At 48.0% G+C, this 18,625-nt stretch overlaps 1 protein-coding gene across 1 annotated transcript; it reads left to right on the top strand.

The window, feature by feature from the left end:
• The first annotated feature begins 2,412 nt into the window (after nt 1-2,412).
• Nucleotides 2,413-17,436, top strand: LOC120644803 (disease resistance protein Pik-2-like). The gene is made up of 2 exons (XM_039921512.1): nt 2,413-3,814; nt 14,871-17,436. Exons 1-2 carry the CDS (start codon nt 3,012-3,014, stop codon nt 17,242-17,244), a joined length of 3,177 nt encoding a protein of 1,058 aa, XP_039777446.1. The 5' UTR covers nt 2,413-3,011; the 3' UTR covers nt 17,245-17,436.
• The last annotated feature ends 1,189 nt before the right edge of the window (nt 17,437-18,625 follow it).

The following is an 18,625-nucleotide window of genomic DNA, read 5'->3' on the forward strand; positions in this document are numbered from 1 at the left end:
AAATAATATATTAATAGAAATAGTAATTTAGAATTTTATAGTGGCACATTTTAATATTTTGTTATAATTATATAATTTACATTCAGATTTATGGGTTACTTTAACTTTTAGTAATAACAAAATTGGATAATTTATATACAAATTTAGGGGGTTATTTTCATTATTTTTATAATGGTATAGATGAGTAATTTACACGAAGATTAGGATGTTCATTTAGATTTTTTTATAATGGCGGAGGTGGATAATTTAGATACATATTTAGGGGGTTCTTTAGTCTATTTTCAGAATTGCAGAGGTTGATAATTTATTAGAAAAGATAACATATCCAATGATTATTATAATTAGAATTGTTGCATTGATGGCTGAATGTTTTTGATTTTTGTGAGAATTTCTAGAACTTTTCTATTTTTTAGAGCGTCTACCTAGGATCCTAGGTGGCTTCATGTGGAGGCTTTAAATGAGCGTCTAATTAGTAATAGTAAATTTCCCACCCACCTGTGACCCGACATTGTTTTTTTCCCATGAAATTGGCTTTAAGATGTGAGGTCACAACGATAATGTCATTGTTTTCGCCCAGGCACCCTCATGATTATGTTAATTTTTTGGAAAGGATCACGATCATGCTAATTGAGTAGGAGCATTTTGTATTGATACTAGCATCTTTGCTATAGTACTACACCCACTGTTGGACGATAGTGTGCACATTGACAGCATCTTTGCTTTTATCCCATGCGGCCATGCTCTTCCCACGTCGTTAGAAATCTGAAATGACTAGATCTGAGTATCCACAAACACAAATCTTTGCTTTTTGGGTGTCCCCTTATAAGCATCAGCTTTTTCCGGGAGCCCAAATTATTGATGGTAGCTTTGATTTAAATTTCCCACGCCCTTCACGAGCTTCAGATGGTAGCACATTTCCTTCAGATTGAAGCAACCATTCTCCAGACCAGCAGCATCTTTGCTTTTTTTTTTATGCCCCCTGCGAATGTTACTTTTGATTCTTCAAAGTCATGCCCACTTTACTTTTTAAGAAAAAATGGTACTACCCACCTATATAAACGTACACGCGCACATCTTACCTCTATGAACATATCATAGAGACTAGGTTAGCACCGATCTTGATATTTTATTTGACGCAAGAGGAGGGGATGTGCATCCCCTACACACACGCGCGCATGTAGAATAGATTTTCCATATATATATAAATAATTAAAAAGAAGAGTCTTTACAGGGTTAACTTGTCTCAAGAGACAAAAAAGGTTACAAAGAAAAACAGGCCAAGCAAGAAAATTAACCAAAAGAGTTTATCCATTCTTCTAGACGTTCTTGTTGCTTGGGTTCACACGATGCAAAAGCAGCGTGAGCTCTTTCTTGAAAAATGCTTTGCAGTTAGGCAAAGATGCATTCTGATTTTGAAAGATAACATCATTCCTTGCACACCAGATTGTCCAGCAGAGAAGGATTAAAATGTTCATAAAGATGGGTGTGCGAAGTTGAGATGCTAAACTGTCAATTATGTCCAGAATTGTTGCTTGATATTGACCAAGTCTCTATGGACGTTTCGCCGCCGATGAATATTGAAAGAATAATTAGCAGAAAAATAGGAGCACCCTACCCAGTCAAAGGCTAGGCTTAACCTTACTTGACAAATTCAACCACCTGAAACTTAACAAACACCCACTTTGCTTTTTGCTTGCATGCTAGCAAATTTTCTTTTTCTGATGCCATTGTGAACGTACTACTACTTTGAAGCGTTCAAATTGCTGGCGACTTTAATGTTCCTGGATACCCACACTCCTCGTAAAAAAATAAGCAGTTCCATTTTGCTTCTCCCAAGTCCCAATCCATGGTACTATATGAGGTTGCCATATTATATTAGGGGTACTAAATTCTTTGCTTTTTCGATGCTCTGGAGCATCCCATCTCTGCTTTCTCAACGCCCTTTGTGAAAGTTGCTTTGGAGCATCAAAGTTATGCCATCTCTGATTTACTCACGCCTCTCATGAATGTCAAGTCTGAGCACTTTGAATCCCAGAAAGAGCATTATTGGAGTCTGAGCTGTTCCAACAATACCCCAATGTGTATCTCAATCCTAATGATTTTTTGAGAGGCTCCCAAAAATCTCCCTACCTCTTCGAAGAAAGAAGAAGAAATCCACACCCCCGCAACCAGCGTGCACCACCAAGTTCATGCTGTTCCTGCAGCTCCTGCACCAAAAATCTGGCCACGCTGATGTGCCGTCACTGCTCCCAGCCTGGTGTCCTCACTGTCTCCAGGAGCAACATCACGAGTTGTTGTAGAGGTAGACAGGCTTGCATCTTGAGCAGTATATGTAGGACTCAAGGAAGAGCAGTTGCACGACAACGATATTGTAGTATGGAAACCACCCATAGACACTACTCCCTCTATCCCATAATAAACGCACGTTTGCGATTCAAAAAATTTCCCAAAATAAAGAAGCAAATAGCACAAGATTCGATGTATAGCAGTAGCAGCATGCGGCAGAGAAATAAACAAACAAAACTGACGGAAGACTTCAGATGCTCTCGTCCACTCATTTGCTTCGGTGAAGCTTCATGAAGCTGGCAGACGCCCCCTACAGCTCTGCTATAGTTGGACAATGCGAGATGTTTCGAGGGGCAGTTTCGTCATTTGTTTTTCCTCTTGGTTACCGTGCCAATTCCTAGAATGTTAATTTATTTTGGGATGGAGGGAGTATGTGGGTTGGTACTACCCTAACAACTTGATTTCAATACATTCATTACTCAATAAAGAGAGAAGTGGTCCTGCAAAGGTTTTGAAACTTTATGAATCGAATGGAGGGACGTTGCGTACTTGTCTGTGAATATGTATTGTGTTCAGGACTATCCTGCAAAACATTATGTGTGCAGGAAATCATTTCCTTGAGTCACAACTGGCACAGAGAGGCTCACCATAGTCCATTGTTCCATTGGCATCTCATGCTGTTGCTAATTAGTGCATCGTTGTGTTGAGTGGGAGAGAGGGAGACCATGGGGGATCCCCTGCCCATGGTGAGCTCTTCCATGGGAGCGATGAACTCCCTCCTTGACAAGCTGACAGCACTGGAGGCTCAGCATCCCCACCTAGCTGATGAAGGCCTGCAAGAGAGTCTAAGGAGCCTAAGCAATATCTTGTGTAGCTTTGCCAAGCGGAGAATGAGCGACTCCCTCATGAACGAGTGGATGCTGCAAGTCCGGGAGGTGGTCTACGACATGGAGGACTGGATTGATGGCTGCCTCATCGGCCCTTCGAAGCTGGATGCAGAATTTTGGTGCTCCGATGTGGTGGAACAAATCGAAGACTTCAAGGCCCAGATCCAAGATGCACACGAGCGCTGCACAAGGTACGATCTTCTCAACTCAGAGGCAGAGCCCAGTATTTCTGATCAAGATGATGGTGGAACTAGCAAAGTTACAATCCATGCTGAACTGCTCTATGGGGAGGTGCCCTGCCTTGTGGCCATTGATGAACAAAGGAATGTTCTTGTTGAGCACCTGATGGACGGAGAATGGAGTCGCAAGGTGGTGTGCGTCGTGGGGAGTGGAGGCATTGGCAAGACAACTCTTGCCACGGAGATATATCGGCAGCTGCAAGGGAAGTTCAACTGCAGGGCTTTTGTGCATCTTGGCCGGAACCCGTCTATAAAGTCGACTCTAATCAGTATACTCAAGCAAGTAATGCCGGAGTGGCACTACCAAAGGGATTTATGGATCGGCTATAACTATGACGACGTGGGAGCATGGGACGAGAAGAAGGTCGTCGATAAACTATGGCAATTCTTAAAACCAAAGAGGTAAACCATATACACGCAAATTCATGTCGTTTTAACTTCCAAACTCGGTTATCAAATAGCACTCTGAAAATATACATATCCACACCATACTTGTAGCTAGTACACCTAGCTTTCTGAAGAATAGACAGTAGCTAGCCAAATTGTATTGTAATCTACCTAGCTTTATTTGATAACCTTTTCTGAGGGACCGAAGCCGGCGACCAGAGGAGGGGTGAATGTGAGCCGATCAAAATTTCTTCCGAAATTCAAATCGTCGGCCTATATCCCAAAAATCACCCAAACCCTCATGCATTCTGACCAAAGTTTGGAGTAACTATGGAAAAGCTAAACCAACACAAAAGGCTCGAACGTGCGAACGAAACCACGAAGCAAATCGGAAGCGAGTCGGAAAAACAGCAGATCTCTGTCTGCCTGGACCGGTCTGACCGGTGCAACAGACCAGTCTGACCAGTCTCGCTGTCCGGTCTGACTGGTCGGCACCCAGAAAAACTCGTGAACAAGTCTTCAAACCACGAATCTCGAGCAAATCACGTCCAAATCTGATGAAACTTGGAGGAAAGCTTCGTACCTACCCCGTGAACATATCCACAAGGGATCTCACCCTAAAGATCTTCATAGCAAGAGAATTTCGGGATGAGATCAAAAGGGGTGGGGTTTTCTCAAGACTTCAAGAAATCCAAATTCGAAAGAGCTCGTGATTCCAGAGGGTTTGGGATAGAACTAGAAGCACGGGAATCACAACAAAGAGCTCGTAGAATCCTCGCAATCTTGTGCACCAAAAACGAAATCAAAATCCATCACACAAGGGCACAAAAACGAAGGGATTGGATTGATTCAAAAAGCCCAGAGGGCACGAGGAGGATAGGGCCTCCTTTCCCAATCAAATCCAACACAAAGTCTCACAAATCCATGGACTAATTCTACTCTAAAGAGAAGAACGGGGGGCGAGAGACACAGGGGTGGCAACCTGGGAGAAAGAGAAATTCACGGATGAGTTACAAAAGCCACCCGACCTAGTACAAGTGAAGGGGTATTTATACCAGCGGAGACCGGTCGGACCGGTGCCAGGGACCGGTCAGACCGGTTGGTCTGCAGTATCCCCCTGTACACGATCCCATCTGATGGCTGAGGTTCTTTCTTCAAAATGAAGTCTTCTCCATGATGCCACCATCTTGATGAAGATCTGATCCGCGGTTTTGGAGGGTCCGTGAAACCCGGGTAGGTGGCCTGTTTTGAGAAAACCGCCAAAACCTCACACGCGGGAAGATTCCCGCCGCCCACGCCGTGGCCCTAGACGCCATTTCCGCCTCGGCCTTCTGACGGCCCTAGACGCCGCCCGACGCCTGTCACCTCCTCGCCCGCAGCGAAGCCCTAGACGCCGTCGACGCCCGTCACCTCCGCCAGTCCCGAGACCGACGCTCGTGCCTCCACGACTTGGCGTCTTCAACCGCAGTCCGCCTCCTTGGTTTTGTGGCGCAAACCAAGAAACTCGCCTTCCATCGCCGCTTGCGCCCTCGATCTAGGAGTGGACGCCACAGCTGCCGCCCGGTCCGAGCTTCGGTCCCGGCTGCCCTTCACCACCGTCCACCGCACGGTCCATCGGCCACAGCACCTCCACAGCAGCTCCCCGTCGACACTCGACGCCCATGTACCTGCAATCGAAAGACCAAGCGCACGATCACACCACACGGTTGACAATTCACTCATCCCAGGCAGGATAGAGTACTCTCATTCCTCAATCTCCCCCTTGATGAGTGCATTGTCAACACACCACCTGAAAGCAGAGAAGTGATAAAAAGAGAAGCAAGAAGGTGAAGAACTCAAGCAAGTGACAAAAAACTCAGAAAAGCAGAAACAGTCACTTACTCAAGCAGAGATCGATCCCCTAATACATGGGCAACGGCTCGACGCAATCGATGAAAAGCCAAAACATGACTCCTCAAAGACAGAGGTAACGCTCGACGCAGTCATGCAAGAAAGCAAAGGGAAAACGAGGAAACCAGGAGCCAGAAACAAAACAGACACTCCCAAACCAAAGTTTTTCCCTCTCACAAGTGCAACTCTCCCAAAATGATGCACTCTCAGAGCCCTGTGCACAACAAGTTTTTCAAAAATCAAACAAGTCTCCCCCTTGTTCGATCACTTCTCCCAAATTCTCCCCCTTGTTGGCACATGCACACATCAAGTCTAAAAAGACCTAAAGCTCCCCCTGAAGCTGAAACTCCCCCTGAACAGATGCTATGCAAAGAATGCAATGCAGGAGGTGTAAGTGAAAGCATTCAGGGATACAATGATATGAGCAACATCTAGTCACAAGCACATGTGCATCCATAAACAAGACCTGCATCTAGCTCAATAAGGTATATCAAATCAATCTAGAGCTAGGCAAGTTCAGTTTAGGAGAAATAAAGGCATCACCCATGATCTAGCACTAACAAGTAGGGAATGGAAAGCAGTGCTACTCAAACTCATACAGGTGAGCCAAACCAGCCAAAACAAGTTGCCAACAATCATTTTTCAATCAAATTTATAGCAATCAATTCTTAATGCTAGGGGTTGAAAGCTTGTCATGCTTTACTTAGCAACGAGGCCAAGCCTATGCCAAAAGACAATCAAAAGCTTAAAGCACTCGTTTCAGTCATGCACAGCCTTGCCCAAGTTCTCACAAGTGCAAAGTGAGCCGTCCCGAAAGCTCGATCAGTGCGACAAGCAATCCCACCTGGATCTTTTCAATTCATTCCAAGAACAGTTCAAGCAATTTTATCAGATTTAGATCATTTCAAGTATGAATTACTGAACGAAAGGCTATACTAGTATGAATAAGATAGCAAAGCATATCAACACACTCTAACATGCTAGTAGCCAAGACAGGGTGATCATATTTTCAGATTTTCAAATCAAAATAGCTTAACTCAGATGATGTCATATACACAGTGGAGCAAGCTATACTTGATCAAGTTTATCAACTCACACTAGCAGGCACTAGAAGATCATAGCAATGTATACAAGAATGCTAGTGCAAGTGAGACAATGCAAAATGCAAACATGTACAATGCATATGCACAATGCAACTACCAAACCTAGAAAACAAAGAGAAGCAAATAAAATCTACAAAGCTAACCAAAGAAAAGTCAACAATCAAAAGGGGCAACAAACCCCAAGCTCCCCTCGCAAGCGAGCAAAGGTGTCCTGCTCAAGTGGTTTGGTGAGAATATCTGCGGTTTGCCTCTCTGAAGGGACATGGACCAAGTCTATGTGGCCTCTCTCATGGTTATCTCGCAGGAAATGGAACCGAATATCTATGTGTTTGGTTCTGGAGTGTAGGACAGGGTTCTTTGCAATGCTAATGGCTGACATGTTGTCTACATAGATGGGAACCCTACCAAAACTCAATCCATAATCCTGCAAGGTTTGCTTCATCCAAAGGATCTAGGAGCAGCAGCTAGCGGCGGCAACGTACTCAGCTTCTGTGGAAGAAAGCGCTACGCTAGCCTGCTTGCGAGAGGACCAAGACACCAAAGATGTACCGAGAAATTGACAAGTGCCGGATGTCGACTTGCGATCCAACCGACACCCACTGAAATCAGCATCAGAAAAGCCCACCAAAACCAGAGAAGAATCCGCAGAATACCAAAGACCAAATTCAGGGGTGAATTTCAGATACCTGAAGATGCGTTTCACCCCCTGCCTGTGGGAGGTGCGCGGAGAAGCCTGGTACCGCGTACAAAGGCCGACGCCGAACTGAATGTCCGGCCGCGTCGCCGTTAGGTACAGGAGAGAGCCGATCATGCTCCTGTACTCCTTCTGGTCCACCGCCTCGCCGTCCAAGTCCTCATCAAGCACCGTCGAAGTGCTGATCGGAGTCGGCTGAGGAGACAAGTCACTCATGTCGAACTTCCGCAGCAAGTCCCTGGTGTACTTAGCTTGATGGACGAATGTGCCCTGAGGAGTTTGCTTGATTTGCAGCCTGAGGAAGAACTGCAGCTCACCCATCATGCTCATCTCGAACTCCCTGGACATCTGCTCAGAAAACTTGGAGACAAGAGCGTGAGAAGAGCCACCAAAGATAATATCATCCACTTATATCTGAACTAATAGGAAATCAGTGCCAGACCGCATGAGGAACAAAGTTTTATCCACACATCCCATTTTAAAGCCCTGAGCCAGCAAGAAAGTTTTCAATCTATCATACCAAGCTCTAGGTGCCTGTTTCAAACCGTAAAGAACTTTCTGAAGTTTATAAACTCGGTTTGGAAACTTGGGATTTTCGAAACCAGGGGGTTGTTTCACATAAACCTCTTCTTCGATAAAACCATTCAAGAAGGCAGATTTAACGTCCATTTGGAAAACTTTAAAACCCTTGGAAGCATCAAATGCAAGAAAGATTCGAATAGCTTCCAAACGAGCAACAGGGGCAAAAGTCTCCTCAAAATCAATACCCTCTTTTTGGAAAAACCCCTGGGCAACAAGACGAGCCTTGTTTCGAACAACCAACCCATCCTCACCCTGTTTGTTTTGAAAACCCACTTCGTTCCGATGGGATTACAAGCAGATGGAGGCTCGTCTAAAACCCAAACTTGGTTTCTTTCAAAATTTTCATGTTCCTCAGGCATGGCATTGACCCAATTAGAATTAGAAAGAGCGTGTCCAATATCTCTGGGCTCAAAAGAGGCAACAAACGCTGAATGAGCAAAGCCAGTGATACTCGTTACCTTGGACCTGGTGACTCGCTCGTTGAAATCACCTAGCATCTGTTGAGGTGGATGACGATGCTGAATATGTCGAGGTGCTTCCCGCGTCGAAGTCGCCTCCTCCTCAACCAAGTCTGGTGTCTCCTCAGGTGCAGCTGGTGAAGCCTGAGTCATCTCCTCGACCGGCCCCCGTGAAGTAGACGTAGTCAGAACGGGGCTGTCATCATCGTCCGAGCTCGTGGCGGAGGCAACTGGGTCCACAGCACGCGTGGTAGCCTTAGCATCGCCCTCCGCAGCTTCTTCCTCCTCATCTTCAAAGATGGAGGTGCCGAGCTCATCATCTCCTGCAACTTCAAAGACAGAAGAATTGCACGGTGCAGTCTCATCGAAAGTGACTTCACAAGTCTCTCTGACGATGTTAGTATCAATAATCAGCACACGGTAAGCTCTAGAGTGAGAAGCATAACCGAGAAAAATGCCGTCAGACGAGCGAGACTCAAACTTATCAAGATTTCCATCTTTCAGTACAAAGCACCGGCAACCAAAAACTCTGAGATGGTCAACACCGGGCTGGCGTCCAAACCGCAACTCATAAGAAGTCCTGTGCATGAAAGCACGCAAGAAAATGCGATTGGACACATAACAAGCGGTGTTTACCGCCTCAGCCCAGTATTTGCGAGGAGTCCTATGCTCATCGAGCATCGTCCTTGCCATCTCAACCAGCGTCCGATTCTTCCGCTCTACAACACCATTCTGCTGTGGAGTGTAGGGAAAAGAATACTGGTGTTCAAGCCCTTGATCACTGCAAAAAACGTCAAAACGAGCGTTTTTGAATTCTGTGCCATTATCACTGCGAATCGCTCGCATGGCCTGGGGTAGCTCGTTTTTCAACCTCAAGATCAAGTCTCGAATAAATTCAAAAGCCTCATCCTTGGTTCTCATGAAAAAGACCCAAGAATAGCGAGAAAAGTCGTCCACGATCACAAGAACGTACCACTTCCCACCAACAGACATCACCCTAGAAGGACCAACTGTGTCCATGTGTAACAACTCTCCAGGGTGAGCGGTCATCACCTGATTAACAGGCGGATGAGAAGCGGCAATCATCTTCCCGTGGCGACACGGATGGCAAACAAGGTCCTTTTCAAACTTCAATTTGGGCAATCCTCGGATCAGGTCAAGTGAGCTCAGTCTCGACAACAAGTCAAAACTCAAATGTCCAAGTCTCCTATGCCACTTCCACAGATTAGATGAAGGACCAGCCAACAAGCAACAAGAAGGGCCAAGAGGAGTTCCAGAGAAGTCAACCAAGAAAACCCGATCGCGAGGTGTAATCCGACAAACCAAATCTCCTCTGGAATCAAGAACACGCGAACAACCCTCTTTGAAGCGAACCTCAAACCCCTCATCAAGAAGTTGCGAAACAGAAAGCAAATTGAACCCAAAGTTCGAAACCAAAGCAACCTCTCTCAGGGTAAAGCGATCAGAAACTCGAACAGCGCCAAGTCCACGTACCTTTCCTCTTCCATTATCCCCGAACACAATGTACTCCTTTGAGCGCATCGGGGTGAGGCTGGAGAACCATTTGTCATTCCCGGTCATATGGCGCGAACAACCGGAGTCCATGATCCACCTGTTCTCAAAGCCTCCAACCTGCACATCAGTAGTGAGATAAAGGGTGAGCAAATGTCTCAACACTAGGGTTAGCAAAGTGAGAAGCAAACCAGTGTCGAGCCATTTGCTCTACAGAAGGGTTAGCAAAACTAGGCAAAGCGTATCCCCCGTCCCGTCTACCGCGTGACTGACGAACACCACCGCGAGGAAAGCGTAGAGCCTCAAAACCTCCTCCAAAGCCTCGGTCCCGTGGTCCATAGCCGTACTGAAAACGACCAGGAGCACGACCGGCAAAGCGACCACCCGCCGGAGCACGGTAACCACCACCATCTCCCTGACCTCCACCTACACGGCGCACCCTAGCATCTTGCCTACCACCACGCCGAGAAGGACCATGCACCCGAGCAGAGTACATGTCCGCATTCCGTCTCTCCTGCTCTCGCCTCACAGCATGCTTCCTTCTGAAGCAAAACTCCTCCAAGTGACCTTCCCTGTCACAGTACTCGCAGTGGTACCTCACCTCATGCTTGGGAGGTGGAGGCCTAGCCTGCGGACGGGGAGGAGCAGCCCCCTTCTCCTGGGCAACCTGGGCTGCGGTAGCAGGGAGCGTGTCGAGGGGATTTCTCAGCTCATTGGGCTTTGGAACCCAAACCTGCTTCTGCGGAGGTGCTTTTGGTGGTTCTTTAAGCACACCATCCGCGGGGTCAACAAGCGTAGGCTGCGTGCTCATGCTAGCAGTGTTTCCAGCAGCCTTGCCAATCTTACTATACAATCTGTCAAAGTCTGACTTCGTGTATGTGTAACCGACCCCAAACCCATCACCACGCTTGAACTGCTTAATCATCATGCCCAACTGTGGCTCACTGCTAGAAACCCAACTCAGAATCGCCCTAAGATAGGTATTCTCATTCTCCAAGTTGGCTTTCTCTACCGCAAGACTATCCAGATCAGCAATCAAACTAGGGCAAACAGAGCAGTCAATAGGTGGGCTAGACTCTACGACCTTAGTCTTCCCAAAAGACTTGATCAACACATTCTTCTCATCTAGCTCCGACCTAAACGTGGAACAAAGCTTACAAGCACCAAGCAAAACTGGCCTAGACTTCATCTCCTCTAGCTCGCACACAACAGTAGCAAACTTGGACTGCAACGAAGCTAGATCGGACTTAAAGATAGGACACTCATCACATTCAAGCACATCGCTAACAATAGGAGCGTCCTTAACTAGTTCTAGTTCATGCTTGGCCTTAACGAGCTCATGAGACACGTCAGCAAGCGAAGTCTTAGCAACATCTAAGTTCGCGACATTCTCATCATGCTTGGCACGGAGAGCAACAAGATCGTTCATGTGAGATATGCAGCCAGCGCACTCATCCTCACTAGATTTCTCCCTAGCACAAGCCAGCTCAGCCCTAAGCTTTCTACGCTCTCTAGCTGCTTCCTTAAGCAGCTTTTTCTGGTTGTCGAGAGCGGCGTACAACTCCCTAACCTCTGTATCTAGCAGGTCAATCGTGGAGTTTACCTCTGAATCACTCTCGGATCCAGGAGAAGAGTCGGCGTGCGTCGGCGTAGCATGTCCACCTGAAGACGCACGAGCACCATCGGCTTCGCCCGCCATGGTGCAGAAACCCTTGCGCCGACCGGCCGCCAAGCAAAGGCCGATGAAGCCGGTGGCTTCCTTGTCCCGCTTCTTCTTCTTCTTGTCGTCGTCGTCGGAGGTCGGTGAAGAAGAGCGGTCGGTGTCGGAGCTCTTGTTGAGGTCGCTGAGCTGCGCCAGAAAGGACTTCTCCCGCTTCTTGGCCTTGTACTGGAAGCGCTTCTTGAGCGACTCCTTGTCGAAGCGTCCTTCCCGGTCACGACTGCAGTGCTTGTGGCACCGACGCTCCTTGTTGGAGCCTCCCTCATCGCGGTCGCGGTGGCGGTAGAAGTCGAAGTGGTTGTTCTGGCCACCGCCGGACTTCTTGGGGCAATCGGCGATGAAGTGGTTCAAATCGCCGCAGTTGTAGCACCCGGGGTTCTTCTTCCTCTGCCTGTTGTGGTAGATGCGCTGGAACTTGCTGATGAGGAGGCACAAGTCGTCGTCGCCTAGCGTCTCCAGCTGCTCATCTGTAACAGAAGGCAAAGAGGCAAGAGAAAAACCAAGAGCAGAGTTAGGGTTAGAGCTCGATCCACCTAGGCCAGTCACAAGAGCGACGCTCTTGGAAGAAGGGGCACCATTGAGCTTGGCTCGTGTCTGTTTATCCACCTCTGTGGCCTTGAGCTTGCTGAAAAGCTCGTTCACCGTCAGAGTCTCATAGCCAGCAGACTCAATGATGGTGTTCACCTTGAGATCCCACACAGAGCGGTTAAGTGCGTAGAGCAACTTGAGGGCCTTCTCGTGCTCTGTGTACTCAAGGGCATCTACAGATCTGTTCGCATTGACTTTGTTCACAATCGACTGAAAACGACTGAACATTAAGTCAATGCTCTCACTCGGCTCCTGTGTGAAGTTCTCGTATTCACGCCGGTGAGTCTCGAACAGTCTGGCCTTCACATGAGGTGTGCCCTCGTGGTAGTTCTCAAGGCACGTCCAGATCTTGTAGGCTTCCTGAAAACCCTGGACGCGTGAGAACTCCGCACGAGAAACGCCAGCGAACAAGGCATTGACAGCCTTGGCGTTAGCCTCATGCTCGGTCACTTGAAGAGGAGTGACCCAAGCGGCAAGCACCACGTAAGCCTGGTTCTTGGTAATATCCCAGACCTCGGCTCCCATGCTCTGCACGAAGGCTCTCATGCGAACCTTCCAGTAGGCATAGTCCTCGCCGGAAAACACCGGGATCTTCCCAAGACTCGCCATGGTCGCCAAGTGGTTTTCGAACCGGTTAAGGTACTGAAAACCTCAACCAAGCTCTGATACCAATTGAGGGACCGAAGCCGGCGACCAGAGGGGGGGTGAATGGGAGCCGATCAAAATTTCTTCCGAAATTCAAATCGTTGGCCTATATCCCAAAAATCACCCAAGCCCTCAAGCGTTCTGACCAAAGTTTGGAGTAGCTATGGAAAAGCTAAACCAACACAAAAGGCCTCGAACGTGCGAGCAAAACCACAAAGCAAATCGGAAACGAGTTGGAAAAACAGCAGATCTCTGTCTGCCTGGACCGATCTGACCGGTGCAACAGACCGGTCTGACCGGTCGGGGCCTGAACACGGCTAGACCGGTCTAACCGGTCTCGCTGTCCGGTCTGACCGGTCGGTACCCAGAAAAACTCGTGAACAAGTCTTCAAACCACGAATCTCGAGCAAATCACGTCCAAATCTGATGAAACTTGGAGGAAAGCTTCGTACCTACCCCGTGAACATATCCACAAGGGATCTCACCCTAAAGATCTTCATAGCAAGAGAATTTTGGGATGAGATCAAAAGGGGTGGGGTTTTCTCAAGACTTCAAGAAATCCAAATTTGAAAGAGCTCATGATTCCAGAGGGTTTGGGATAGAACTAGAAGCACGAGAATCACAACAAAGAGCTCGTAGAATCCTCGAAATCTTGTGCACCAAAAACGAAATCAAAATACATCACACAAGGGCACAAAAACGAGGGGATTGGATTGATTCAAAAAGCTCAGAGGGCACGAGGAGGATAGGGCCTCCTTTGCCAATCAAATCCAACACAAAGTCTCACAAATCCATGGACTAATTCTACTATAAAGAGAAGAACGGGGGGCGAGAGACACAGGGGTGGTGGCCTGGGAGAAAGAGCAATTCACGGATGAGTTACAAAAGCCACCCGACCTAATACAAGTGAAGGGGTATTTATACCGGCGGAGACCGGTCAGACCGGTGCTAGGGACCGGTCAGACCGGTGCCAGGGACCGGTCAGACCGGTTGGTCTGCAGTATCCCCCTGTACACGATCCCATCTGACAGCTGAGGTTCTTTCTTCGAAACGAAGTCTTCTCCATGATGCCGCCATCTTGATGAAGATCTGATCCGCGGTTTTGGAGGGTCCGCGAAACCCGGGTAGGTTGCCGGTTTTGAGAAAACCGCCAAAACCTCACACGCGGGAAGATTCCCGCCTCCACGCCGTGGCCCTAGACGCCATTCCCGCCTCGGCCTTCTGACGGCCCTAGACGCCGCCCGACGCCCGTCACCTCATCACCCGCAGCGAAGCCCTAGACGCCGTCGACGCCCGTCGCCTCCACCACTACCGAGACCGACGCCCGTGCCTTCACGACTTGGCATCTTCAACCGCCGTCTGCCTCCTTGGTTTTGTGGCGCAAACCAAGAAATCTGCCTTCCGTCGCCGCTTGCGCCCTCGATCCAGGAGTGGACGCCACAACTGCCGCCCGGTCCGAGCTTCGGTCCCGGCTGCCCTTCACCGCCGTCGACCGCACGGTCCATCGGTCACAGCACCTCCACGGCAGCTCCCCATCGACACTCGACGCCCGTGTACCTGCAATTCAAAGACCAAGCGCACGATCACACCGCACAGTTGACAATTCACTCATCACAAGCAGGATAGAGTACTCTCGTTCCTCATTTTCTTTTTCCACTTGCTTGCATCCCTAATTATATTACTGCATGCATGAAATATTTCCTAATATTTCATCCTCTTATGTTGCAATAGAGTAAACACAGATAAAAACATTGGTGCAGGAGTTATATTTACTAAATTACATCTCGCTTCTCGCAATTTCAGAAAGAAAAGTATTTCTCTTATTGTGATATCAAGTCCAACCCAATACTGACTTTCACAATATCATTTTTTTTGCTAGTTATTTTGTAGTGCTCGATGACATGTGGAGCATATGGACTTGGAAGATGATAAGTTGTGCTTTGCCCAATAATGACATGGCTGTTGCTAGGATATTGATTACAACTTGCACCAAGGATGTAGGCGAATCATGCTGCATACATCCCACTGATGTTGTTCATCAAATGAATGGTCTTAGCGAGAATGATTCCAAAACATTATTTGATAGCAAAGTACCCGATTCAGAAAAACATTCACTGGTTGAAGTTTCTGATGATGTGCTGAAAATGTGTGGTGGCATGCCATTGGCCACAACTGTTACAGCTGCATTATTATCTAGGAAACCTACATTATTGCCACTTGACCAATATCATTCCACACCTCAAGGGGTGAGAAAGATACTGGAGATCGGTTATGATGACCTACCACTTCCAGTGAAGTCTTGTTTTCTGTACCTGAGTGCTTTTCCAGAAAAATATACCATCAAGAAGGACCGTTTGATACGGAGATGGGGAGCTGAAGGATTTATTGCTAAATGGGACGGAGAAAGCTTGTGGGAAGCAGGGGAGAGACACTTCAATGAACTTCTCAGTAGGAGACTGATTCAACCTGCATTTGATGATGATAATGATGAGCCGACTGGTTGTACTGTTCATCATGTTGTTGTTGATTTCATAGAATCCTTGTCAGCCAAAGAAAACTTTGTTTCTGAAGGTGCAAAGTTGAAGGGTGGACTCTTTCCTTATGACAGGGTTCGGCGAGTCTGCCTTGACTGCGGTGAGGAAGATGAAGGTGATGCCTTGTTCTGCAGCACTTATTGTTCTTTGGACCAAAGGAGGCAGGGGGCCTCAAACAGTGAAGAAAGCTCAATTAGTGCCAAAGACGAAGCAATTTCTTTGCACCTTAGTTGGGTGAGATCTCTTGCATTTTTTGGGGATGTAAGAAGGATCCCTGATCTTTTAGTATTCAAACTTGTACGGGTGCTAGATCTCACTGATGCCAAGGGTTTGGAAAATGAACAACTGGGGAGCATTGGACGTTTGTCTCTTCTGAGGTACTTGGGACTTGGCGGGACTGAGGTCACAGAGCTGCCTCAACTAATTATGGAACTTGACCACCTGTCTACCTTAGACATAAGGCAAACTGAGGTGAAAAAACTACCAGAATTCAAAGACACGAAGTTGGTATCGTTGCTTACGAATGGTTTGACAATACCGGGAGGAATGGGGGAGATGGAAAATTTGGAGGAACTATCAACGATCCACCTGGGTCGTGATGGCTCACTTCCTGACAATGTTGCAGGGCTTGTCAAGAAGTTGATGCGGCTACGGATGCTTGAGGTAAATTTTAGTTTTATTGCAGAAACGGAGCGACAGGGCATCAAGCATTTCCTCGAGGAGGTGGGAAAATCAAACCTGCAGTTCCTTTTTCTTCATGACTACCCCCATCGTCTGCTTGGCTTACTGGGTGATTGCTGGACCCGCGTAAGGCCATGTTACCTGCGAAAATTTGAGCTTAGAATGGACTGGCTCTTGTGCCCCCCAATAGTTCCAGGGGAGATCTCTTTCCTCATTGACCTCACTCACTTGCATATCGGAGTTGCTGTGGTAGAAGCAGAAGGTGTCCGTGCCCTCGGGGCTTTGCCAAAGTTAGCCCTCCTAAAATTGCATTCATTTAACAGCCCAAGATTCTCCGTGAGTAGCAAGGATGGCTTTCAGTGCCTCAAGGTATTCTGGTACTTCTGCGAGCATGGTGCTTCGATGGGGTTGCAGCTTGAAGAAGGAGCCATGCCGCACCTCCGTAGGCTTCTGCTTGATTTCCAGGTATCGGACGAGACACATTTTGTGTCTGGTATCCAGTATCTCTCATGCCTCGTGCAGGTCCGTGCCACCATCTACTGTGGGAGTACTTCAACAGCGGCTTCGGCCGCGGAGACGCACATCAGGGACCAAGTATCCCAGAACCGCAACAATCCTGTGTTGGAATTCAATAGAAAACGTCAGGGCTATCTGGTACCGCGTCAAGGGCCACCCTCGACTGCAAGGGCAGCGGTGATTGCGATCCACAGCCTGCAGGAGTGGAGCATCATGATTGAGGAGGCTAATAGCGCCAACAAGCTGGTTGTGATAAAATTCACCGCATCGTGGTGCCGGCCATCCCGCATCATAGCTCCCTTTTTCGCTGATCTCGCCAAGAACTGCCCAGATGTCATCTTCCTCAAGGTTGATATTGATGAAATGAAGGATATTGCCGAGCAATTCCGAGTTAGGGGTGCGCCATACTTCCTGTTCATGAAGGGGGGCGACGTTAAGGACAGGGTTCGTGGCGCAAATAAGGAAGAGCTGGCCGAGAAGCTTCTGCTGCAGATGACCAGTAGACCAGACATGTTATACTAAAGATGAATTCCTTCCTCGCTTGTATGATCTTCAGCTCTCGCTCGGGCCACTGTTTAAAGTGCCCAGGATAATAATCTCGCAGAACTGCCTTTCTTTTCATCTCTGCTGTATTAATTATTGTATCGACTATATCTTTTACGTGCCAAATGTTTACATGTTTAATTTGCATGCTGTTATTTTATTGGCGCATGAGTCCTTGATTTCAACCTTTCTTATTGTTGTGTGTCAGACTGCAGTGCATGTCTGTAGAGCATTAAGGCATATATCCTGTGTGGCTATGTTGATTTATAGTTCATTTCTCCTCCAAGATGCTGTCAAGGGCGTCAGCGCCCAAGACGGCAGGCCCTCAGCCACGGAGCTCGTAGCCTGAATCGGTAGATGCGCTAGGGATTTTGTCTGAGCGCACAATGGTGAAGGTGTGAGATTAAGAGAAGAGGGATATTAGGAATAGGTTGTTATTGCTTAATCCCAAAATAGTGCCCGGTACATGAATTATATATAGGCACTTGGCCTGCTAATTAAAAGGAAACCAACTCCTCTAATCCCTTAATTCTAGCTTTCCTCACATGCTGATTTTCATGCACCTCTCCTAAATCGCAGCCTAGCCACTAAATGCCACCGGCTGTGTTGTGCTAGAATCGCCCCTACTGGTGTCACGAGCGCGGGGCCGTCGCTGATAATGCTGGCCTCACAATTGGGGACTTGCCAACAAACTTCTTCAGGAGGCCAACATGGAACTCGTCGTGGAGGCGAGCTCGAGGAGGCAACTCGAGGTGGTAGGCGACATCGTTGATGATGGCGGTGACACGGTATGGCCCGTAGAGGCGCAGCTTGAGCTTCCCAAATGTTGGCGCTTGGAGGGAAGTGGCGGCACCCTGGCGGAGATGGAGCCAGACCTAGTCGCCCACGGCATGTCGAACGTCCCGGTGGTTCCTTTTGTAGTGGCGCTTGTAGATGGCCTGGACCTACTCAAGGAGGTAGCGGATGTCGGTGAGGAATTCATCCATGTCTGCCAGGCTCTTGGCCTCTGCCGCCACCTGCGTCTCACCGGGTTCATAGGAGCCATTTCTAAATGCCTTGGACTTTCGTGGTGGGCACCAATTGGTGGGTGAACTGGGTCCCGTTGTTGGTGATGATGCAGCTGGGCACCCAAAAGTGGTAGATGATGTCGAGGAAGAATTCAACCACATCTTTTGAGCGGATCTAGGCGACGGGTTTCGCCTGGACCCACTTGAAGAATTTGTCCACTGCCACGAGGAGGTGGTCATAGCCTCCGGGCGCTTACTGAAAGGGCTTGACTAGGCACAGCCCTCAGACCGCGAATGGCCAAGCGATCGGGATGGTCGATCTGGAGCTCTTGTGCGGGCAAGTGAGTTTGCCG

This window comes from Panicum virgatum, chromosome 8K, assembly GCF_016808335.1.
Source record: "Panicum virgatum strain AP13 chromosome 8K, P.virgatum_v5, whole genome shotgun sequence".
NCBI classification, from domain to species: Eukaryota; Viridiplantae; Streptophyta; class Magnoliopsida; order Poales; family Poaceae; genus Panicum; species Panicum virgatum.